Here is a 17,765-nt window from a genome sequence, read left to right as displayed (position 1 = left end):
CGCGCTGTGTTTGTAGATCAGTATTTGTCTTCGTTCTGATAGTTTCGTGAAGGTACATACGCGTAATTGAGAACGTGTTTGAATGATGTTGTCGTGACGAGGCGCTTGAAGGAGGTGTCCAAAGTTTCTACGTCACCTCAAAACGCGTCATCAGCGAGGCACCTCCGCATTCCGTATCCTCTCTCTATCACCCGCCATCACATTATCCCACGCTCCACCAGAAAGATACACATCCCGGACCTAAACAACCTCTCCTCTCCGCACTGCAGCGAAAGATCAACACTGCCGCTTCCCCTGCATCTCACTGCACCAACCACAGAGGTTCAAGCTCCTTCCACGGATATCCGGTCAGCAACACAACAGCGGACTTTCCCAGGTATCACTACAGCTTTGAGCTGCACCACTATCAACGCAACCACCAAACTTTCGGATAGCCCGGCTCTCCCCTGTCTACGCTGCATCGACCGAAGACTCAGGCGACAACGAACGTCCGAGATATCTCACATCCGACGCCCATGAGACGCGACCCATTTCCGGCAATATCTATCCCTTGGCCAAATCCCGAAACGCAAGCCAGCTCTATTCGCGTACATCCAGTCAGAGCCTATCGTGAGCCATGTTTCAAGCAACGACGGGGTCAAAAGAGAATGGAAAACCTGCTAGAGCAGGCCGAACGCACTGGGGTGACAGCATCGGCTGCGCGTGCACCTGCCTATGCTTGGGCTTGTCTTCTCTTGATTCCGCAGGACTTCTGCCTGGACAAATCGTACGCATCGGGGTGATATGTTCGACTGAGCATGCACCTGCCTCGGCCATGTAGGGTACTATTGAACGACCTGGGGCCAGTTGCAGACCGTAGACAGGGAGCTCTTTCACGCCCTTCGACGTGGTCTTCTGGGGTGTGAGATCGATATGATGCTCAAGTGCCCGTTAGGAAGGTGGTCACCCTCAATACCGGAACCAGAACGGAGTCCCTTTGGAGCGCGGTGACCGCCGCGCAAATGTCTCCCGTGGTCGTTCACCCGCTCCTAGAGCTATTACGACTCGACCCAATGGGAGCTCCAACCACTGACCCGCAGCTTTCAGTTCGTCTCAAAAATGGCATCGGATCGGCAGCATCCCGATATGGCCCTGGTTCCCCCCGGTACCCCTAAAATGCTCCCATCGGCCACAGTTTCCCGAATACGGGACCTACTTCTCACATATCTCTCCCCCAGCACCCGTTTTGCTTTTTGTACTTCCCAAAATGTAGTTTGCCACACTTTGAGCGCGTCGAAGTATATTGACCGACCGTGCTGCCAGCTGGATGGGCGAACATTAGTTGCTGGGTCTCCGGCGCTGCTTTTGGAGCGCGAGTGACCGGGAATTCAGTGGCAGAACCGATGGATGCATTGAAAGGATCGTAATTTGCTGGGGTGGAGCTGGTTTGGTAAAGAGTGCGGGATAGAATAGAGCAGAGGAATAGGATTTTATCGGCAGATAGACTATTTCAATCTAAAATATCTCTCACTAACTTCTCTTTGCGTGACTCTTCGATGCTTAGGGTTTATGAAGACTCACCGCAAGTAATATCGATATCAAATGTTGAATCTACACACATGATGCGAATAATATCGCGGTAGAATTCAGAATGCCTTTTGACTGGCCCACAACCTCCTAGCTAGGCCCCTCCTGACAGTGATGCTGTGCGAGCAATCCTGCAGCTCGACCGATGGAGTATTCGTGGTCTATGCCCTATGACTTCAAATATGGGTAATATCGAATAGCCTGAAGTGTTTGTCTGCTGCGTTTAAATCTAGAGAGAGTGCAGCTGGCATCACGTAAATTCCATAGTATCAAGACAGCGAATTCAGGTTTGAACATCATTTTGTCATTACTCAGCTCTTCTAAGCTAACTGTGAGCTTCGAGGCAGAAGCAGTGATGTGATTATCAGAAGAAAGTGCACATTTGTATGACCGCTGTGTATTAAAACTGGAGACGCTTTTAGTCCGCCCAATGCCATCTTACCACCTCCATCCCGATCGAACATTACCAGCCCATGCTCCCCAGCACCTGCTAGATGCCATCGCTTTCATACCAAGCAGTCTTTCCTTCCTACTAAAAGGCTTTTCTTTCCTCATGGAACGCCCCGAAAATTCCGTTAGGTCCCACCCTGACCCTCCCCATCATCCCGAAAGTTGCTGAACCTCATCTTGTTCTCCCATTCTGCAATCTGCTCAGGAGACATTTTTGGCTCATCATCGTCCGAATCAGGGCCAGGGCTTGTAGGAGCTCTCTGGGGCCTCATGCGGGCCTCTGCAGTGTGGGGAATGGCACGTAGCCCACCTTGCCTCCTCATGCCCTCTCTGTCTGGTGGCCCCCGCATCAGCGAGCTCGGCGTCGGTCTCAATGGTTGACGTGGTCGCTCCTCTAGCCTCTCCGCCGCTCTCTTTCGCTTCAAGGAAAGCTCATGTTCTTTTGTCGCCTCGCGCTTGCGCTTCAATGAAAGCAGATCAGGTCGTCTCGGTCGTTTTCCCTTGACAATGGCTTCAACCTCTTCTATGGATGATTGGTGGAAGTTCTTTTCGCGTTTGACGCCATCTACCATTTCTTGATACTTCCGGTCAAATATCGCTTTTGCCGCATCCTTCTCTTCTTGTGTGCATTCCGTGCGGATCAGCTGTGAGAACGGGTATCTGTGCCCGGGCACAGTGTGATCAAAGGGGCAAGACCACTTGTAGCGGAAGGCATTCGGACCCCAACCTAGCCTGAGGTTCCATTTCTTGGCTTTTACGGCGAAAACGAGCTTTGCGGCAAGAAGCAGGACCAGATCAACGAACGCCGGGGCGTTTGCAAGCGAGGTTCTGTGGCCATAGTCGAACGAGTGGCATAGGTACTTCTGCACGCACTCGTCGGATAGCATCAGCTCCTTGTAGTCACCCCTGGCGCTCGTCCGCAACGTCGCCAACTGATCACACAGATTCCGAAAGGCTTCTTGAGCCCGGTGGCCAACGAGCGTATTCACGTTTATCCGATGTATCCACCCAAACGCTCGTCGGCTGAAACGATCAAGGCTGTTTTCGGGGTTGTGTGAGCTGAAACCGAACGAATTGGCCATATAGAACGTCTCCCAGGCGAATCCTGCGTGCGTGCTTACGCTCGGGTCCCAATAGACGCCGTAATGCAACCGATATCCCTGTCGCTGTCGATATCGGGCTAGCATTCTCATCATATCAAACTCCGACTCTTTTTCACCGCGGCCTGGGCGACGGTACGTTCCTCGGACCGGACATTCGTTATACTCGATACAGGTGATATTGAGAGGGCCGGGGATTCTGAAGGTCTCGAGTAATTCGGTTCGGGCGCGGTTTGAGACGAGTGAGAATGAGCGATGTTGGGGATCGCGCTCCTAATTCCAGCAAATTAGCAAGGTGCGTAGAGATAACCGTCCAGACGTGGTATCTTACCGCCATATCTCGAAATTCCAGCGCCGTCTCTCGTGACGGCATCCGTCCGGAGAGTTGCGCGCCGAGCACCTGCGCAAGCCCAAACGGCTCCCTGCAGGTCGGGCATCTGCAGTCGGGATGAGCAGATTGGCGTATCCATCGGATGAAGCACTTCTTGCAAAACTCGTGGTTACACGAGGTTCGAATGAACCGGGTCGGCTTTTTGCCCTCAAAGCACAAGTCGCATGACTACATGACGGGGCCCTCGGGTTAGGTTAAATGTGATGCAGTAGGCTCAGTTTCCGAGTCCAATCGGAGCCTAGGAACTCTAATAACAACGGCAGGTTGCTACATCGGCGCCGCGTCAGGCTTGTCGTTGGGCGGGAGGTCAAATTGGCTTTCCGAGTCCGACCAACTGCTGCCGGAGGTGCTGCTACAGTCGCTCATCCTGGCGCTGCTTAGGTCGAGATCAAGGTGATGGATATGTGGAAGGTACAGGTGCACGAGAGGGGTCGTTTGGGGGGGAGAAGGATAGGAGTTGGACGCCAAATTTGACGTCGGAAGTCTTTGATATCGGGAGCAGAGCATCCAAGCGCTAGCTGCTCGCCCTGCGGCCTCGGCGGCGCCTAGCAACACGAGAATTAGGACTGCATATCTACTACCTAATCATAAATGTCAATTCAGAATAGCTTCAAATTTTCTTGCTACTCTATATAGGAGTCTCAGCACCCCCGCGACTTTATTAAACTATACACAGAGCAATATCGCCAGCATTCACCGGTAATCTTGACATCATGTCTCTGTTTTACTAGAATGATTTACAAGGGCTTGCAGTTGATCTAAGTACACTTCTCTAATACCGCTTGTAGTGCCTCATGCTAATTTCAGACCTCGCAATTGGAAGGAAACTCAGCAGGTTGGACAGCTGGTAAACTCTAGAAGCCACTCCAGGCAGTGACAGACGGGTATACACAGATTGAAAATGTGATCTCTTCATGAGAATGATATCAATAGGATGAGTCACTACGCACAGTAAAGGAGCAGAGCGCATTCCTTGACGTAATATGTATTATCGTCTTCTTAGCCACTACTCGGATCTCGAAATCAGGGCCGATAGATATTGTGATTTCCAAGCAAAGGTGATTTCCAAGCAAAGTAAACACCACACGAGCCAACTCTAACAGCTTTATTCCAACAGCATCTTCTCGGAATTAAGCCGCCAATTCATACCCTCATGAAGAGAGGTAGGATTAAGGAGCTAGATATCAAGTCGGCTCTGAAGCCAGCCGCCGGGAGGCATCGTAGGAGGGCTAGTGAAGGAGCAGGCAAAGAAGATGTAGAACTTGCACGGTGCGGAGGTGATACCTCTCCCTAGGTATTCTGGGTACTGCGTAGGCAGAACGATCAAGTGCGCGTGTTTGCCAAGTTTGGATTAAGTGACGGTGGGATCTCCGGGGTTCGTGCGCAGCCACCACTCCAGCACCCGACCTTCCTATTCCACAAAATTTGAATACTTCGATACCTCATTGTCCAAAGCCCAGAGACTCTTAATCTCCACTTCTCTTGATCGTCACTGCTCCTCTTCTCAAGACCTCATTCTCCCCCACAACATCACAGCAAACCCACCTCACGACCACACAACCACCATGTCTCAGCCCAGCCCCAGCCCACCAACCGAATTCCCCCTCTTCCGCGTCCCCCAAGCCATCCGCGTCCTCATAACCTCCTTCGCCGTCTCATTCCCTTGCCCCCTCGAGGTCCACCGCGTCGCCGCCGGCCACTTCATCCTCACCAACTTGCCCCCTCCCTCACCGATCTCCCCCGCCGCCACCGCAAATCTGCCCGGCACAGTCGACGACTTGCCCCTCCTCATCGCCCTCCGCGGCACCCTCCACAACGACACCGACGCGCCCGAGCTCCGCGACCACCGCGCCGAGTTCTACCACCACAACACCTTCGTCTTCGACACGCTCGAACTCGACCTCGCCACCATGCAGGACATCTCGCCGGTGCGGATCGGCTTCGGGTTCCGGCACCTGCGCCGCCTGGTGCTGAGTGACTTGGACCCCCGCAACGGGCTGCCAGGATTGGCGGCGTTGGCAGCGCTGAAGGGGCTTGAGAACGTCACGATCGCGGCGCGGGGGCTGATCGAGTGGCAAGATGAGTGGCAGTACGGGGTAGGGCACGAAGCGTTGGAGAGCTTCGGGGTTAGAGAGCAGGTTCTGCGGGTGGTGGATCTGGTGGCGGTTTTGGTGGCTAGATCGCGGTCGGGGAAGTGGGAGAGTTTACTGAGGGTTGAGTGCGGCGGAGTGGAGTCGCTGCGGTGTGTTGAGCACCAGGAAGATGGGTTTTGCGAGGTGGAGCGGATTGAGGAGGAAGTTGGGGTGGTGGAGATGAGGGGTGTAGTTCAGGAGAGGGTGAGGAGGATCCGACACACCTTGGGAGGGCGGCCGATGGTGGAAGGCGTGACACACGACGAGAGAATGGCAGTTGTGCAGAGGGGCGGATCTTGGGTGGAGGAGCAGGAGGATGGGTTGGTGGGTGCGATTGAAGGGGTGAGTTTGTAGAGGGTTCCGATTCGGCTGGAGAGTATGAGAGTTTTGCAAGGCTTGGTAGACTTCGGAAGAGACTCGCAATGAAAGAATACTATGTCTTGGCCTACACCGGACGACGTTTGAGGCGTCTTATCGTATCATAAAAACTTAGGCTGATGTCAAGGTTTCCACGCTTCAAATTTAGCTCCTTCGAATGCAGCCTTTGTTTGCCTATCTAAATCCGTCTGGGCGGCCCAACCAGCTTTGAGGTACTCAAAAAGTCGCATTCCTTAACCCTGGTCCCCATCCCCATGAAGAACCAAACATGATCTGCCTATAACTCACCCAACCCTTGATTCGACGGCCAGGACGGCAGCAGCCATGGAACCGCAGGTATGCACCCCAGCTTTCAAACACTCCAAAAGCACGTTTTTCGTTCCTCGCCATACCAAGCTCCAGCTCGAGACAATACTTCCTGCCTTCTCCAAACTCACGCTCCACAGGTCCGACGAGAAAGGCACAGGAAAGAGAGAGGAATTCGGCGTCCAAATTCTCTTCATCCTCAAACGTCATGAAGTCTTCGTCGTTTTGGCGGGCCTCACGCGCCTTCCGACTGGCCTCCACCTCCTTTTCCAGCTCCACAATACGCTTCAAGCAGGCGTCCAATCTGGAGTCTCCGGCAGAGACATCAGGGAGAGGAATCGATTCCAGGCCGTTTTGAGCAATCAATTGCGCGAGCAGCCAATTCTGGATCGTGGCGTGCTCCTTGGCTATGGCCTCCAGGCGGTCCTCAAGGTCCTTCACGTGGCGGCAAAGCTCACCGATGCGCACGTGCGATTCACGGTTTCCGGCAGAAGAGGAGGCTGGAGAGGCCGGGACTCGGGTAAGTGTTGAGGGATGGCTGGGAGTGTGCGATACAGGCAAGAGATTTGGGGTTGAAATGCGCTGGCCCACGAGGCCGGGGTAACCTCTGGGTGAGGAAGAGGTTACTGACGAGCGCATAAAAGTTGGCCGATGCGGATATACGATTCATGATCTCCAGCAAAGTCAGATACCCGAGAAGTCGGAGGTGAGGTTCGCGCGAGACTTGGTGTTGGAAAGACGTCGTCCTGCTGGGGTGGCCTTAGGGTGAGGTGAGCAAGGGGCTGTCGGGGTAGGCCAGCTGTCGGTGACGAGAAGCTATCCAACTATGCTTTTTGTACCTGTCCATTAGATTAGACCTCTCTTCTTCACTTGTAATTTAGGACCTCTTTACCTCTGCTTCACCTCCCAATTAGACGCCGCCCCTCTTGCGGCCTCGGTCCCCAGCGTTTGTGCAAGTTTCCAGCAGACTTGCGTTCTTGACCCACCATCTCATGTCCTAGGTTGTAAATTTAGCGTCGCTTGCTACACATGACTGGCAGCAGCAAGGTCTGGATGGCGAGATGTACCATGACAACATTTTCTTTATAAAGAAACGGCATTATCCAATTGGCATCCATTGTATGAGGTCCGATTGTAATCTCTCCTGCTTGAATCAAGATGCCGAGGGGGCTCGACCTAAGTGAAAGGTTTCGTTAGCCTAAGTGAAAGCTACCCGTTTTGGTAGTGAAGAGGGTCGGCTTACCTCGTCGAATAGTGGAGTGAGGGTGTCGAAGGAGAGGTGTCTCGAGACCATGCGAAGGATGGGCGCTTTTGTGTCCGCTGGCAAGGGAACACATCGAGCGGCAGCACGTTGAGCGACAACACGTCGAGGAGAAGCAGGTCTAGCGGCAACATGTCGAGTGGTAGCAGCTTGAGTGGAAGCTCGTCGAGCGGTAGCAGCTTGGGCCGAAGCACGTCGAGTGGTGGCACATTGAGCTGCGGATTTCGAATCTGATCTCCTCTAGTACCGTCTTGACTGATGCTGGGGGTGCCGGGGGGTGTCCTGTGCATGGTGGTGATGGTGAGGCGGTGAGGGAAGAGGTGAAGATGATTGGGGAGCTGCGGCCTTTGACGTTGGATGCGTCACGTGGTGACACCCGTCAACTACCTCAGACAGTTGCAGCACGACCTCAAATGTCTACAGCTGTTGTCTTGATTGAGGCCTTGCTCATTGTTGCTCTCTTAATTAGCAAGAAAATACCTCGCTAAGACTTCGGATTCAGATTCGAATGTTCAGATTCAAAGGGTGCAAAATAACATCTCACGGGCATTTTGGGCCACCTCAAACAGATGCAGCACACCGTCAATGACTATACCGAGCAGCGTCCCAATTCAAGAGACCGAAATGTTGACATCCTCTGCACCCCAAAATCATCTACTCAGACCCCCCCAGCCCGCTCTCAACCCCCTCAGCAACCTCACCCCCTTCCCCCAATTCCCCCCACCCCCTACTCCCGCAGCTCCACCACCACCCTCACCCTGCCCCCCGTACCCTGCGCGATCTCCTCCAGCGAAAGCGTACAGTTCGGCGACATGTCCGTCCACTCCGTCAAGACCACCACCCTCAGGTGCTGGAACGCGAACCCCTGCAGCTGCGTGATCCGCGCCATGTACAGCCCCCACGCATCGAACTCGAACTCGTTCCTCATGTAGAATCTTCCGCGCACCGTCTGCAGCTCCAGCTGGCCCTCCGCGGTGCGCATCTGCGGGGCGCTTCGCAGTGCGATGACAATTGGCAGGTCATCGACCGTGCCGGGCTGGGCCTCGGTGAAGCCGCTCGAGTCGGGGTCGGTGCGGCGCAGATCGGGGATGAGGAAGCGGCCGTGCCAGGCGTCGAGGACGGGCAGGCGGTGGGGGAACGTGACGGCGAAGGAGGCGATGATGAGGCGGATGTCGAAGGGTGCTTGCATGAACGGGAAGGTTGGCGGGATGGGCAGCGGGCCGTTTCGAGGGCGGGGAGGTTGGTGGCGCGTTGCGGTGCGGTTGGCGAGGCGGAAGCGGAATGGGCGGGTTTGAGTGTTCATTTCGACGGAGTTGCGTGATTTTGTTGGTGACTGTGACTTGGTGTTGAGGTGTTCGAATGTGGTAGGCTGAAGGGAGGAAGAGAGTGGAGAGGTGGACGTTGATGAAGCGGTGGAAGTCGGCTTTGCCGAGATGGGTTAGATCGGAACTCACTTCACCCTCATCCGGACTCGCATACCTAAGAAGGACGCTATGACACAAGCGTGATGATGTAAGAAAACCCCCAATGCACAATTTGGATCTGGCTTTCACAACGACAAATTCACGACGTGGAAGTGGAAAGCGGTACTGATATGAAGATTGAGAACTTTGACTTTTCATTGGGAGCTCCTCCGCCATCCGCACACACGAAGAGCATGCGCTTGACTTCAATCTCCATGATGCCCTTGTATTTGATCGCAGAAGATTGCGCCAGCTACGAGTGGTCCCACTTGCGCTGGCGAACCCAAGCTTCTACAGCTGATATCAGCATAGGCTTTGAGACTTCGGCTTGGGTGACGACGCACATTTCCTACCCATGAGTGGCAGGTATAACAACATCCCATGGCTGCTCTTCGAGTCAATGAGAGATGGCACGGCGGGTCTGTCTGAGTAGATCTCTGCGCGCTTAACGAGGAAGTAATTTGCGATGGACTCATCCGAGATGATGACGAAGTTCCGTCCAAACATTCCCACACAAGACAACGCTCTGGGTGGTAGTTCTCGGGGTCTGGGTACTTGACTCCGTTGAGCATCACGGCCCTGGATCTGTGTCAGAGAGAACATAGAGAGGCCATTGGCATGACTTACCAGTCGAGGGCAAGAACCCCCTTTCCCTTCGAAATGAAGCCCGAAGCCACCGCGGTAGTAGTCGTCAGCCTTTAGCTCGTGAGCAACGCCTGTCCGAGGTTAGCATACACTCCATGATTGCGCACAGTTATTTACCGGTTGGGACAGGCGATCTCAATCGGAAGGTCTCCTTGATGCAAGCGCGGAGTACCAGAAGGTTTCTATAAGTAAATTATCCTTTAGAGCCTTTCATTAGGCTTTCGTCCAGAGTTAGTGGCCGCTCACAGTGCTGACGTAGGCCTGATTAGACAGCGGAATGCCAGTCGTCTGGTGGAACTCGGCAAGGGCTACTCCGGGAAATTGCTCGGAAATGTTTGTGACAATGGTCGACCATGGTTCGGCCGAGGTAGCGTCCAGGGCATCCTTGGCTGCTACGACGCATGACCCTACTCGGAAAGCGACTCGAACGACCTCGACTGCGAGTGGTGACAATCCCGGACAGGCTCTTTGATGAAGCAACTGCGGCACCTGCAAGAAGACTGGTGCACAATCCAAGAATCCGCGCGCCCAAGTCTATGGGGTAAGCAACACGGGCCGTTTGGCATGCCCCCGATACTCGTGTTGCTCACCCAACAGACGAAAGAGAAGAGGAAAAGGACGTCTTAGGGCAACGTGTCAGTCCGTATCATTATAGTGAGGTGTAAGGGGGGAGGCTTACGGCCACAACCTGGCAGTGTTTTTTTCGTGTTCAGTGTCGGTCTGACGGCGTCGGCTCCTCCTCACTGAAGAACTCTTTGTCGCTTGCCGATGTATCGGCCAGGAATGCGAGAAGCGATATGACAGGCGTGAGGGTCGGATCCCGTTCTCCGCTAGCGCTACATGAGAAGGAACGGCTCGATGTAGCGTATGGTGACACGAATAAGAGTGGCAAGGACAACGAAAGAAGACGGCAGAATGGGAACTTTGCGACGGAGGAGCGATAAACAAGCAGGTTTCCTTGACTGGTGACAGAGAATTCGGATCGACGAAGGTTGGATCCGCAGCCGGGAGGGGCGAACTTCTCTGCGAACTCGAAACACTGCAGGGGCCCGGGGGCCTAGAAAGGGGAATGGGTTTTGATTTTGAGATGCTCTTACAAGAAAACGAACGCTGAAGACAAACCCGGTCCTGGACCCAAAACCCACCGTGATACTGTCTCGCCCAGCATGGTCGCAGCTGTCCTGCTTGCCATTGCTCTCGTGCGCCGTTCAACAAATCCATCAAGGAACGTCCGCTGTCTCCCTCGACGCCCAAGTTCGCTTCGCTTCCACGGATTGAGGAAGAGTGGCAAGTGCCAGAGCGGTGTCAAGACATTTGTGATAAGACCATTGTAACATCTGAGTAAGTAGACCCCAGGCACTCATTCGCATCTGAGGACTGAAGCTGGGATTGTCGAATGCAAGCGTGCACATAACCTTCGAAGCCTGGTTCTCGATATGGAAGCTGAACTCCTTGGGATCGATGCTGAGAACGGAAATCAGTCGTTCGACTTTAAAATCTGGATCGGGGACAGAAAAACTAGAGCGTCTCTAGTTAGTCTATCTATTGCCAGTCAAGCTCCTTGAGCTATGATATGAACTTACTACAGGCCATCCAGACCACAGAGCAAGAATACCCTGGGATTGCTCGTCTTCTTCCAGCGAGTCGTCCGTCTACCTAGTCAGGTTCGAGCCGCACGCGAGTGAGCAGCGGGTTCGGGTGCATTATGTTGGGCAGGGCGGAGAGAGGATTCGTGAATTGAAGATGTAGGTGGAGGCGAGGTGCCGTCGTGCCAGTCTTGCTAATTAGTCAAATTGGTCTTGTCAGAGGGGGTAGAGACTTACCTACATCCCCAGGCCTGCGGTGGGTGAGGAAGTTGCCGAATCACGGCGAGTAGCCCGGCTGGGTAGCATGAGACGATGTCGCCACGAGAGTGCGAGGGCGCAGCAAAGCTTACGTTTACATTGCGGTAAGACTGTTCCAGCTTCGTCAAGGCTGGACTCGCAGCGTGGGCAGTAATCCGGCCGCGGGAGTTTGGGGACGGAGGAAGATGAAAGAGAATGACGGATGGGAAAGAAAGGAGAGGAGATGAGGGAGGAAACGGAATCAAGGCGGCGTTCCAGCAAGCCCCTACCCCAAGCAGATGTAAACACCAAGGTCGCTAAAGTATGCTGTCGCGGCCCCCTGAACACTCAGCCAAGGGAAGATTGGCCAGTGAACCACGGTTTCCCGGTTTCTTATTTCAACAGCTGCCCCTCGCAATGCCATTCGATGCATGAATCTTCAAGGAGACACTAATGCATTTGCACCTCAACGACGAGTTCCGCATCCAAACGGCGTCTACAATGGTCGTGATGTTTTCAGCCTTCTCAAGATGATACTCCCTACATCATTTTGTGCCGTGCTCCTGAGCTGAAGGGACATCATGCCAGGATATGGTGGTTCCTCGCCGTTGAGCACTGCCGCTCTACGGCTGCCCATACCTACTTCATCGTCCCTTCAGTGACGTAGCACACCGATCTGCTACGGCAACTCTAAAATACCATGAAGACAGAACAGCTTGCCGCTGTTGCCTAGCGGTTGCCCGACGTGTTGATCCGGTCCGCAATCTCGCCCTCTGCCACCTATATAAGGCCCGGCCCCCTCCCTCCTTCCTTCCTTCTTCAATGCTGACGTGTCCTAGGTGTCGCCGTCGCCGTCGCCTTGCCGGTCGCGGTTGTTCCTAGGGCCTCCGTTTGCCTTGCTTAATTGCTTGGCAGGCTTCTACGGAAGTCCAGCTATTATACCTCAGTCTTTGGAAACCGTCCCCTGGCCGCTGGGCTTGCCTATGTCAGGGGGCACTGTGTCGCTCGTATTACACTGCCTCGGGCCAACGCGAACATCTTTGTTCAACATCTTTTTCATTGATCTACTCAGCTTGCCTGGGTACTCGAGGAAGAAGCAATCGTTCCTCAATCATTTCGCTGTTTGTAGTGATACAGGTTTGTGATATGCGCCTTGTTTGCTTTGACGCTAAGATTGCGACACAGATCGTAGTGTCGCGATTGTAAAGCCCTGCTGAGCAAGGCGCTGCATCGCTATGGCAGCATCGTACCTGCAGCCAAAGAAGCCAGGCAAGCTGCAATCTGCTTCATTCTACGTTTGGAGGTGGTGCGAGAGCGGACGTTGTGTCGTCGTGATCATGGGCGGCCACGGTCGGGTCCCAAAGAGCTGCTGCGAACTTCCATGGCGGCCAGGATCGTACCGCACTGAGTCGGCGCAAATGTCGCAATGGTCAGAATCTCTCTGTATTCTTAATATATCTTTACACGCTCTGTGGTATCCCCGTTGCGAAAAATGGCGTCGTGATGTTGTCGTTGGCGCGAGCAATTCGACCGCGACCGCTCGCATCGCCAGATCGCCCCAGCGAGTCGCGCAGTTCAACACCATGGCGACAAGTCTTGGTGTAAAGCTAGGGAGGCATATTCTTTAGCTTAAAGACATGATCTAGACCTGCGAAGCGCTGCGAAGTGAGCGCTGCGCGTGGATATTACTTCGGGTCCCTCTGCCTGCCGTTCGTACGCCGCAACCCAGGCACGAGGCGCCATAATACAAGGTACGGCATTAAGAGGTGGACACATACCACTCCTGGCATAGATATATGTGTCAGATATGCTTCAGTCTGCTCTAAGAAGCACGGCGTTGTGGCGTCGTCGTCTCACCCTTTCCCTATGCCTGCTGCCCAAAACAGCCTTTCGCGTTTCTCTGCCTCCTCAGCTTCTCCCCTCTCCACAGTAAAACTCTTGCGCAAAGCATACCTCTTCACGTACCATCATTTGATACACGGTGATCTCTTTCAACCCTCGCAGCGTCGCTATCCCGCGCCTTCCCAATGCTTCTCGCCGTCCCCCGTCGCTCTTCCGCCTCATCAACTCTCCTCCTCCATCCTCAAGCTCCCCCACAAGCACGACCACCATCGCCACTTCAAGACTTCATCGCCCTTTCTTGCGCATCCCAGCATCGTCTTCTCGTGTCCTTGCCAGGCCAGAAGCCTCCTCTACGACTTCCGCCCGCCTCCCTCCGACCGCCCTTCGCAGCGTCGTTTCCTTTCCACCCACTCGCGATCCGGCTCAACGCCAATACATGCATACAGCGCAGTGTGGAGGTATCACGAACCGCAATGATGATCGCTGAGACCTTCGGTACCTGGCGACCTTCAACGAAGCAGCCCACGGCGACAGCGAGGAAGCCCAGACCGCCTCTCATAAACCACAACTCCTTAGCTCGAGGCAGATACGACCCTCGCTAATACACTCTTACTTGGTCCAGGTAGATTTCCCTAGTATCCCCACATTCCACCTGCGCCTCGGCGCTTCCTCCGCTGAGCTGACGAAGATTCTCCAAAGAAAACGAGTCCGTCACCGACTCCAAAGGCGGGCCACGACGATCCGGATCCTCCATACTGTGCTGTTTCCAAGGTTTGAGACGTCGCATGCTGTCGTTGACAATCTAGCTGCAGAATCTGCTCTTGCCGCCTCGGCGCCTCCCAGGGATAAAGGGAAAGCCGTACCCGAGGGCTGTCCGGGAACCTTCAGTCTTACTCCAGACTCGTAAGAGAACTAAAGCTAACTTCCAAAGCTCTCCCAAAAATCCTCACCCTTGTCTCCACACACCGGTTTTCGCCGTTCGATTGCTCCTACGCGTCAGCCTCGACCGTGGAGACACTCCGACAACACGACCCCTCTGCCGCCCTTCGCAGCGTCGGCGAGCGCACCGAGGGCGAAGACCGAGATTGCAAGAGACGAGGAAGCTGTGGGACTGCGGCATGACTCTGATACGAAGTGGAGGGCAAGAACACTATCAAAGAGCGGGTGGAGCAGAGCTGACGGCCTGGAACGCCGACCGGCATCAGCCTTCCTAAGGGGCCAAGAGCTGTGCCCCCGGACTCTTCCTCATACTTGGATTTCGAAGATACTGCCTAGAAAGGCGATGCCTTCAGGGAGCTGGGAACAGTCAGGATTCTACACTACTCGTCCCGGTCCCCAGGTAGGGTCATCAAACGCTGGTGAACCAATAGACTGACATATTTCGTAGCACGGCCTTCGATCCTCCCCACCCTCCACGCGCACGCCTGAGACAAAATGAAAAGCAGCCTTTGATCAGACACCAGGTTTCACGGCCCCGGCCTTGGTCGGAAAGGGATCTTGAAGGAGTTCAGTTTCGACACTCTGTCAGGCAGTGGGCAACGGAATACACCTTGCGAGCATGACAGGAGGTCATCCAGCGAACATAGAGGACTCAAGCCAGCCGCACGGGAGTAGGACGATACCAGACAAGCCTCCAACGACACCCATGTGGCGAAAAGATCACAAAGTTGATCATCTTCGACCTTCAGGATCCTCTTTCCACCCTACATTCAAGTGCCTCGGCCAACAGTAAAGTCGCGAAAGCCAGCTCCAGCATCTCATTCGGCGTCGGCATGGTATACGAGCATCGTCGCTTCGAGTTGAGATAACAACAGGCCAGGTATGTGGTACAGAACAGCAGAACTCAACATAACGACGACGGCTATGCGTCGAGAAAGATGAGAGCTTTGATTGGAATAGGAGAACATGATGGCCCAACCCCTGCGCATCTCGCGTCATGGAACGTCCCAGCTTAGCTGGTATCTCTTGCTGCCCATCGTCGTATTCTCCAATTTCAGTCTTCAGTCGAGACGGAACATCATTGAAGCCCCGGGACGGACCGATCAAGGAGGAAAAACGCTTGGCATGATGCTCCACTTTCATGAAACTACACTGAGAATACTGCTGACGACTCTAGGCGGCGTCTCGGAATTGGCTTTCAAATGGCAGCTGATTCCAACGGCATTAGCCGTGGACCTGTGTCATGGCTACATTCATTCGACTCTTCCTCGATGCGCGAGTCTTCTTCGACCCGCCGCACGATCTTTTCGATCCACGCTCCATCCTCTGGGAAGCCACGGGCTTCAAGATTTGGCATCGAGATACAGCCGCACTAGGCCAACTTAGAAGGAAGATGCGTATCTAGCGAGCTATTGATGGGCTGATCGAATTTTCTGCGTTTATTTTTGACCAATATACCCGGTTTATTCATCTTCTCTTTCCGACCGAAGTTACAGTACTTTCTTAACTTATCTAACCAGTTCACCTTGCCACGGAGATGGGCCATCAACACCCAAGCATGATACCGAGGGTACGTTGACGTCACCAACCGCCCCTAGGTCTGCCCGTAAGAAACGGAACGATGATTTCGTATTGACGGATGCGACATCGACTGATTAGCGCTATCGGTATCAGGTTAGAGTCTTGACAGTCTTTCGCAAGATTTTTGTAGGGAAAAAGATATGAAAAGGAAGACTTTGAACAACAAGGTAAGAGACCCAAAGAGAAATTCAAGACGAGGTTCAAACGGACAGCATTCATATCTACCGCAGCTTTGTCGACCACACAATTCGTGTATCCAGTTCGTTGAACGGAGAAACATACTCCTCGTCACGGGGGCATCGCTACACCTAGCCCGAATCATGCCGGGCAGAAGTCCGCCCATTCTCATTTGGTTGAATGCTTCGACCGGTAGTCCCTCGACACGGAAAGATACGTCAAAGTCCTTTCCCGAGACGAAAAACTCTTTACATAGGAAGCTGAGCATAGCTAATCCGACCTAGGATCTTTAGGCAGGCGCCATGGCCTCACTCTGAAGACTCTTCTTGGACGACCCTCTGTATGAGTCAGGTATTGTGCATTATTGATGATGAAATGGATCCCAAATTTTCGCTCGGTCATGATACGATAGCCCAATGGCGATCATCCCATCATTCTTCGGTCCGCCGGTTGGCCCTATTTTCTCGAAGGGTGGGATCAATCTCAATCCTTTCGTATCCATGGCCAACAACCGCATAGTATCATCCTCAAACCGAAAGACCTTTGCTGACACCAGTTGCAGTACGGGGATTTTGCACGCCGGATTCGCCTAATCCGAGCTACCGCAACTTCGGCCGTGCTGTCCCGGTGGATGATGCGGTAGGAAGCAAAGCATTTTGACAGGCCCGAAGATCTTATCTTCACGCCGGGTCAAAGCCTGATTGCCGCCTTGCCGCCTTACCGCCTTGCCGCCTTGCCGCCTTGCTCGGATGGGGCAGAATGGTCGACGGCAGGATAAAACGGCCTATCGATGTCAGAGGCCAATCGCCAAGCACCGTCCTTCCATCGTCCCTCGCCTTCAGCCCTCGGTTATCCGCTTGCATCGCATCCTGAGCTGGAGGACGCCGTCGGCGTCGTCGGCGTCGTTGGAGGGGTTCCGGTCTGTGGGTTGGGTGAGGTGGTAGGTCCAGATCAGTGTCTTGTCAATGTAAATGGGCGCTATGGCTCAGAACACTTTGCTAACACTGTTGGCAGGCATTGTCGGGTCGTGTGGGGGGGACGAATGGCGGCGGTCGAACCTCCAAGCCCGCTGAGCTGCCGCGCCAAGACATCCCCAACAGGCCATTCCCCCTGAATCGAAATTTTCCATTCACAATGTCGCTTCAAGCTTGCTACAGACACTTCTTAGGACTATCTCATGTCACCGAAGACCCTGCCAATAAGTCTCAAGGCCTGGAGGCGCCCTCGTCGCCGATTCGAGCTCCCCCGCCATTCCGCCGCATGCACCCCCGATACAGTCATACACCATAACGCATCGCATGTTCGCTTATCACGCACCAGGTCGTGTATCATCGACATCTATTCTCCCTCCTCACGCAGTATCAGAGCTCGCCTAGACGTTGTGGTGGTGCTAGATGGGGTCATCCCTCCGCGACTCGAGGCCTCGACGTTGAAAATTTCCCAATCGGGCCAAGCGCGTCCCAGCGCCGACGCTGCGCAACGACCAATCACGAATATTTCTCGCTCAATGCTCTACCAAATTGAGATGCCGGTGACGAGGGGGGTGAGGGCGTCACCGCGAAATGATGGGAGGGATGGTAGGGGAGGCCATGGCAGGGAAATGGTGGGAATCTCTGCGAGAGGATGAGATGGGATTCTGGGGGATATGCGCACGAGCCAATCAGCAGCATTTCGTGCACGATGGTCTTCCTAATGCGGATTTCTGTGGCGA

The 17,765-nt window shown here is 54.1% G+C and overlaps 6 protein-coding genes across 6 annotated transcripts; 2 read left to right on the top strand and 4 right to left on the bottom strand.

Moving 5' to 3' along the window:
* Positions 1-2,141: 2,141 nt before the first annotated feature.
* Positions 2,142-3,873, bottom strand: BDZ99DRAFT_514175 (uncharacterized protein; the record flags this gene model as incomplete). The annotated part of the gene is made up of 3 exons (XM_033724838.1): positions 2,142-3,389; positions 3,448-3,553; positions 3,779-3,873. 3 exons carry the CDS (start codon positions 3,871-3,873, stop codon positions 2,142-2,144), a joined length of 1,449 nt encoding a protein of 482 aa, XP_033584918.1.
* Positions 3,874-5,072: 1,199 nt separating this feature from the next.
* On the top strand, positions 5,073-5,993 carry BDZ99DRAFT_470886 (uncharacterized protein; the record flags this gene model as incomplete). Its single annotated transcript, XM_033721683.1, has 1 exon — positions 5,073-5,993. The coding sequence occupies one exon, from the start codon at positions 5,073-5,075 to the stop codon at positions 5,991-5,993; it is 921 nt and encodes a 306-aa protein (XP_033584917.1).
* A 240-nt stretch (positions 5,994-6,233) lies between these two features.
* On the bottom strand, positions 6,234-6,962 carry BDZ99DRAFT_531157 (uncharacterized protein; the record flags this gene model as incomplete). Its single annotated transcript, XM_033726440.1, has 1 exon — positions 6,234-6,962. The coding sequence occupies one exon, from the start codon at positions 6,960-6,962 to the stop codon at positions 6,234-6,236; it is 729 nt and encodes a 242-aa protein (XP_033584916.1).
* A 271-nt stretch (positions 6,963-7,233) lies between these two features.
* Positions 7,234-7,874, bottom strand: BDZ99DRAFT_514172 (uncharacterized protein; the record flags this gene model as incomplete). Its single annotated transcript, XM_033724837.1, has 3 exons — positions 7,234-7,320; positions 7,391-7,499; positions 7,567-7,874. The coding sequence occupies 3 exons, from the start codon at positions 7,872-7,874 to the stop codon at positions 7,234-7,236; spliced, it is 504 nt and encodes a 167-aa protein (XP_033584915.1).
* Positions 7,875-8,311: 437 nt separating this feature from the next.
* BDZ99DRAFT_470883 (uncharacterized protein) lies at positions 8,312-10,884 on the bottom strand (the record flags this gene model as incomplete). Its single annotated transcript, XM_033721682.1, has 9 exons — positions 8,312-8,953; positions 9,039-9,338; positions 9,392-9,626; positions 9,675-9,743; positions 9,810-9,874; positions 9,939-10,192; positions 10,283-10,314; positions 10,372-10,749; positions 10,838-10,884. 9 exons carry the CDS (start codon positions 10,882-10,884, stop codon positions 8,312-8,314), a joined length of 2,022 nt encoding a protein of 673 aa, XP_033584914.1.
* A 1,866-nt stretch (positions 10,885-12,750) lies between these two features.
* Positions 12,751-14,264, top strand: BDZ99DRAFT_470882 (uncharacterized protein; the record flags this gene model as incomplete). The annotated part of the gene is made up of 3 exons (XM_033721681.1): positions 12,751-13,116; positions 13,172-13,807; positions 13,980-14,264. 3 exons carry the CDS (start codon positions 12,751-12,753, stop codon positions 14,262-14,264), a joined length of 1,287 nt encoding a protein of 428 aa, XP_033584913.1.
* Between the last annotated feature and the right edge of the window lie 3,501 nt (positions 14,265-17,765).

Source organism: Mytilinidion resinicola, assembly GCF_010093595.1.
Source record: "Mytilinidion resinicola strain CBS 304.34 unplaced genomic scaffold BDZ99scaffold_1, whole genome shotgun sequence".
NCBI lineage: Eukaryota > Fungi > Ascomycota > Dothideomycetes > Mytilinidiales > Mytilinidiaceae > Mytilinidion > Mytilinidion resinicola.
This window is presented reverse-complemented; position numbering and strand designations above follow the sequence as displayed.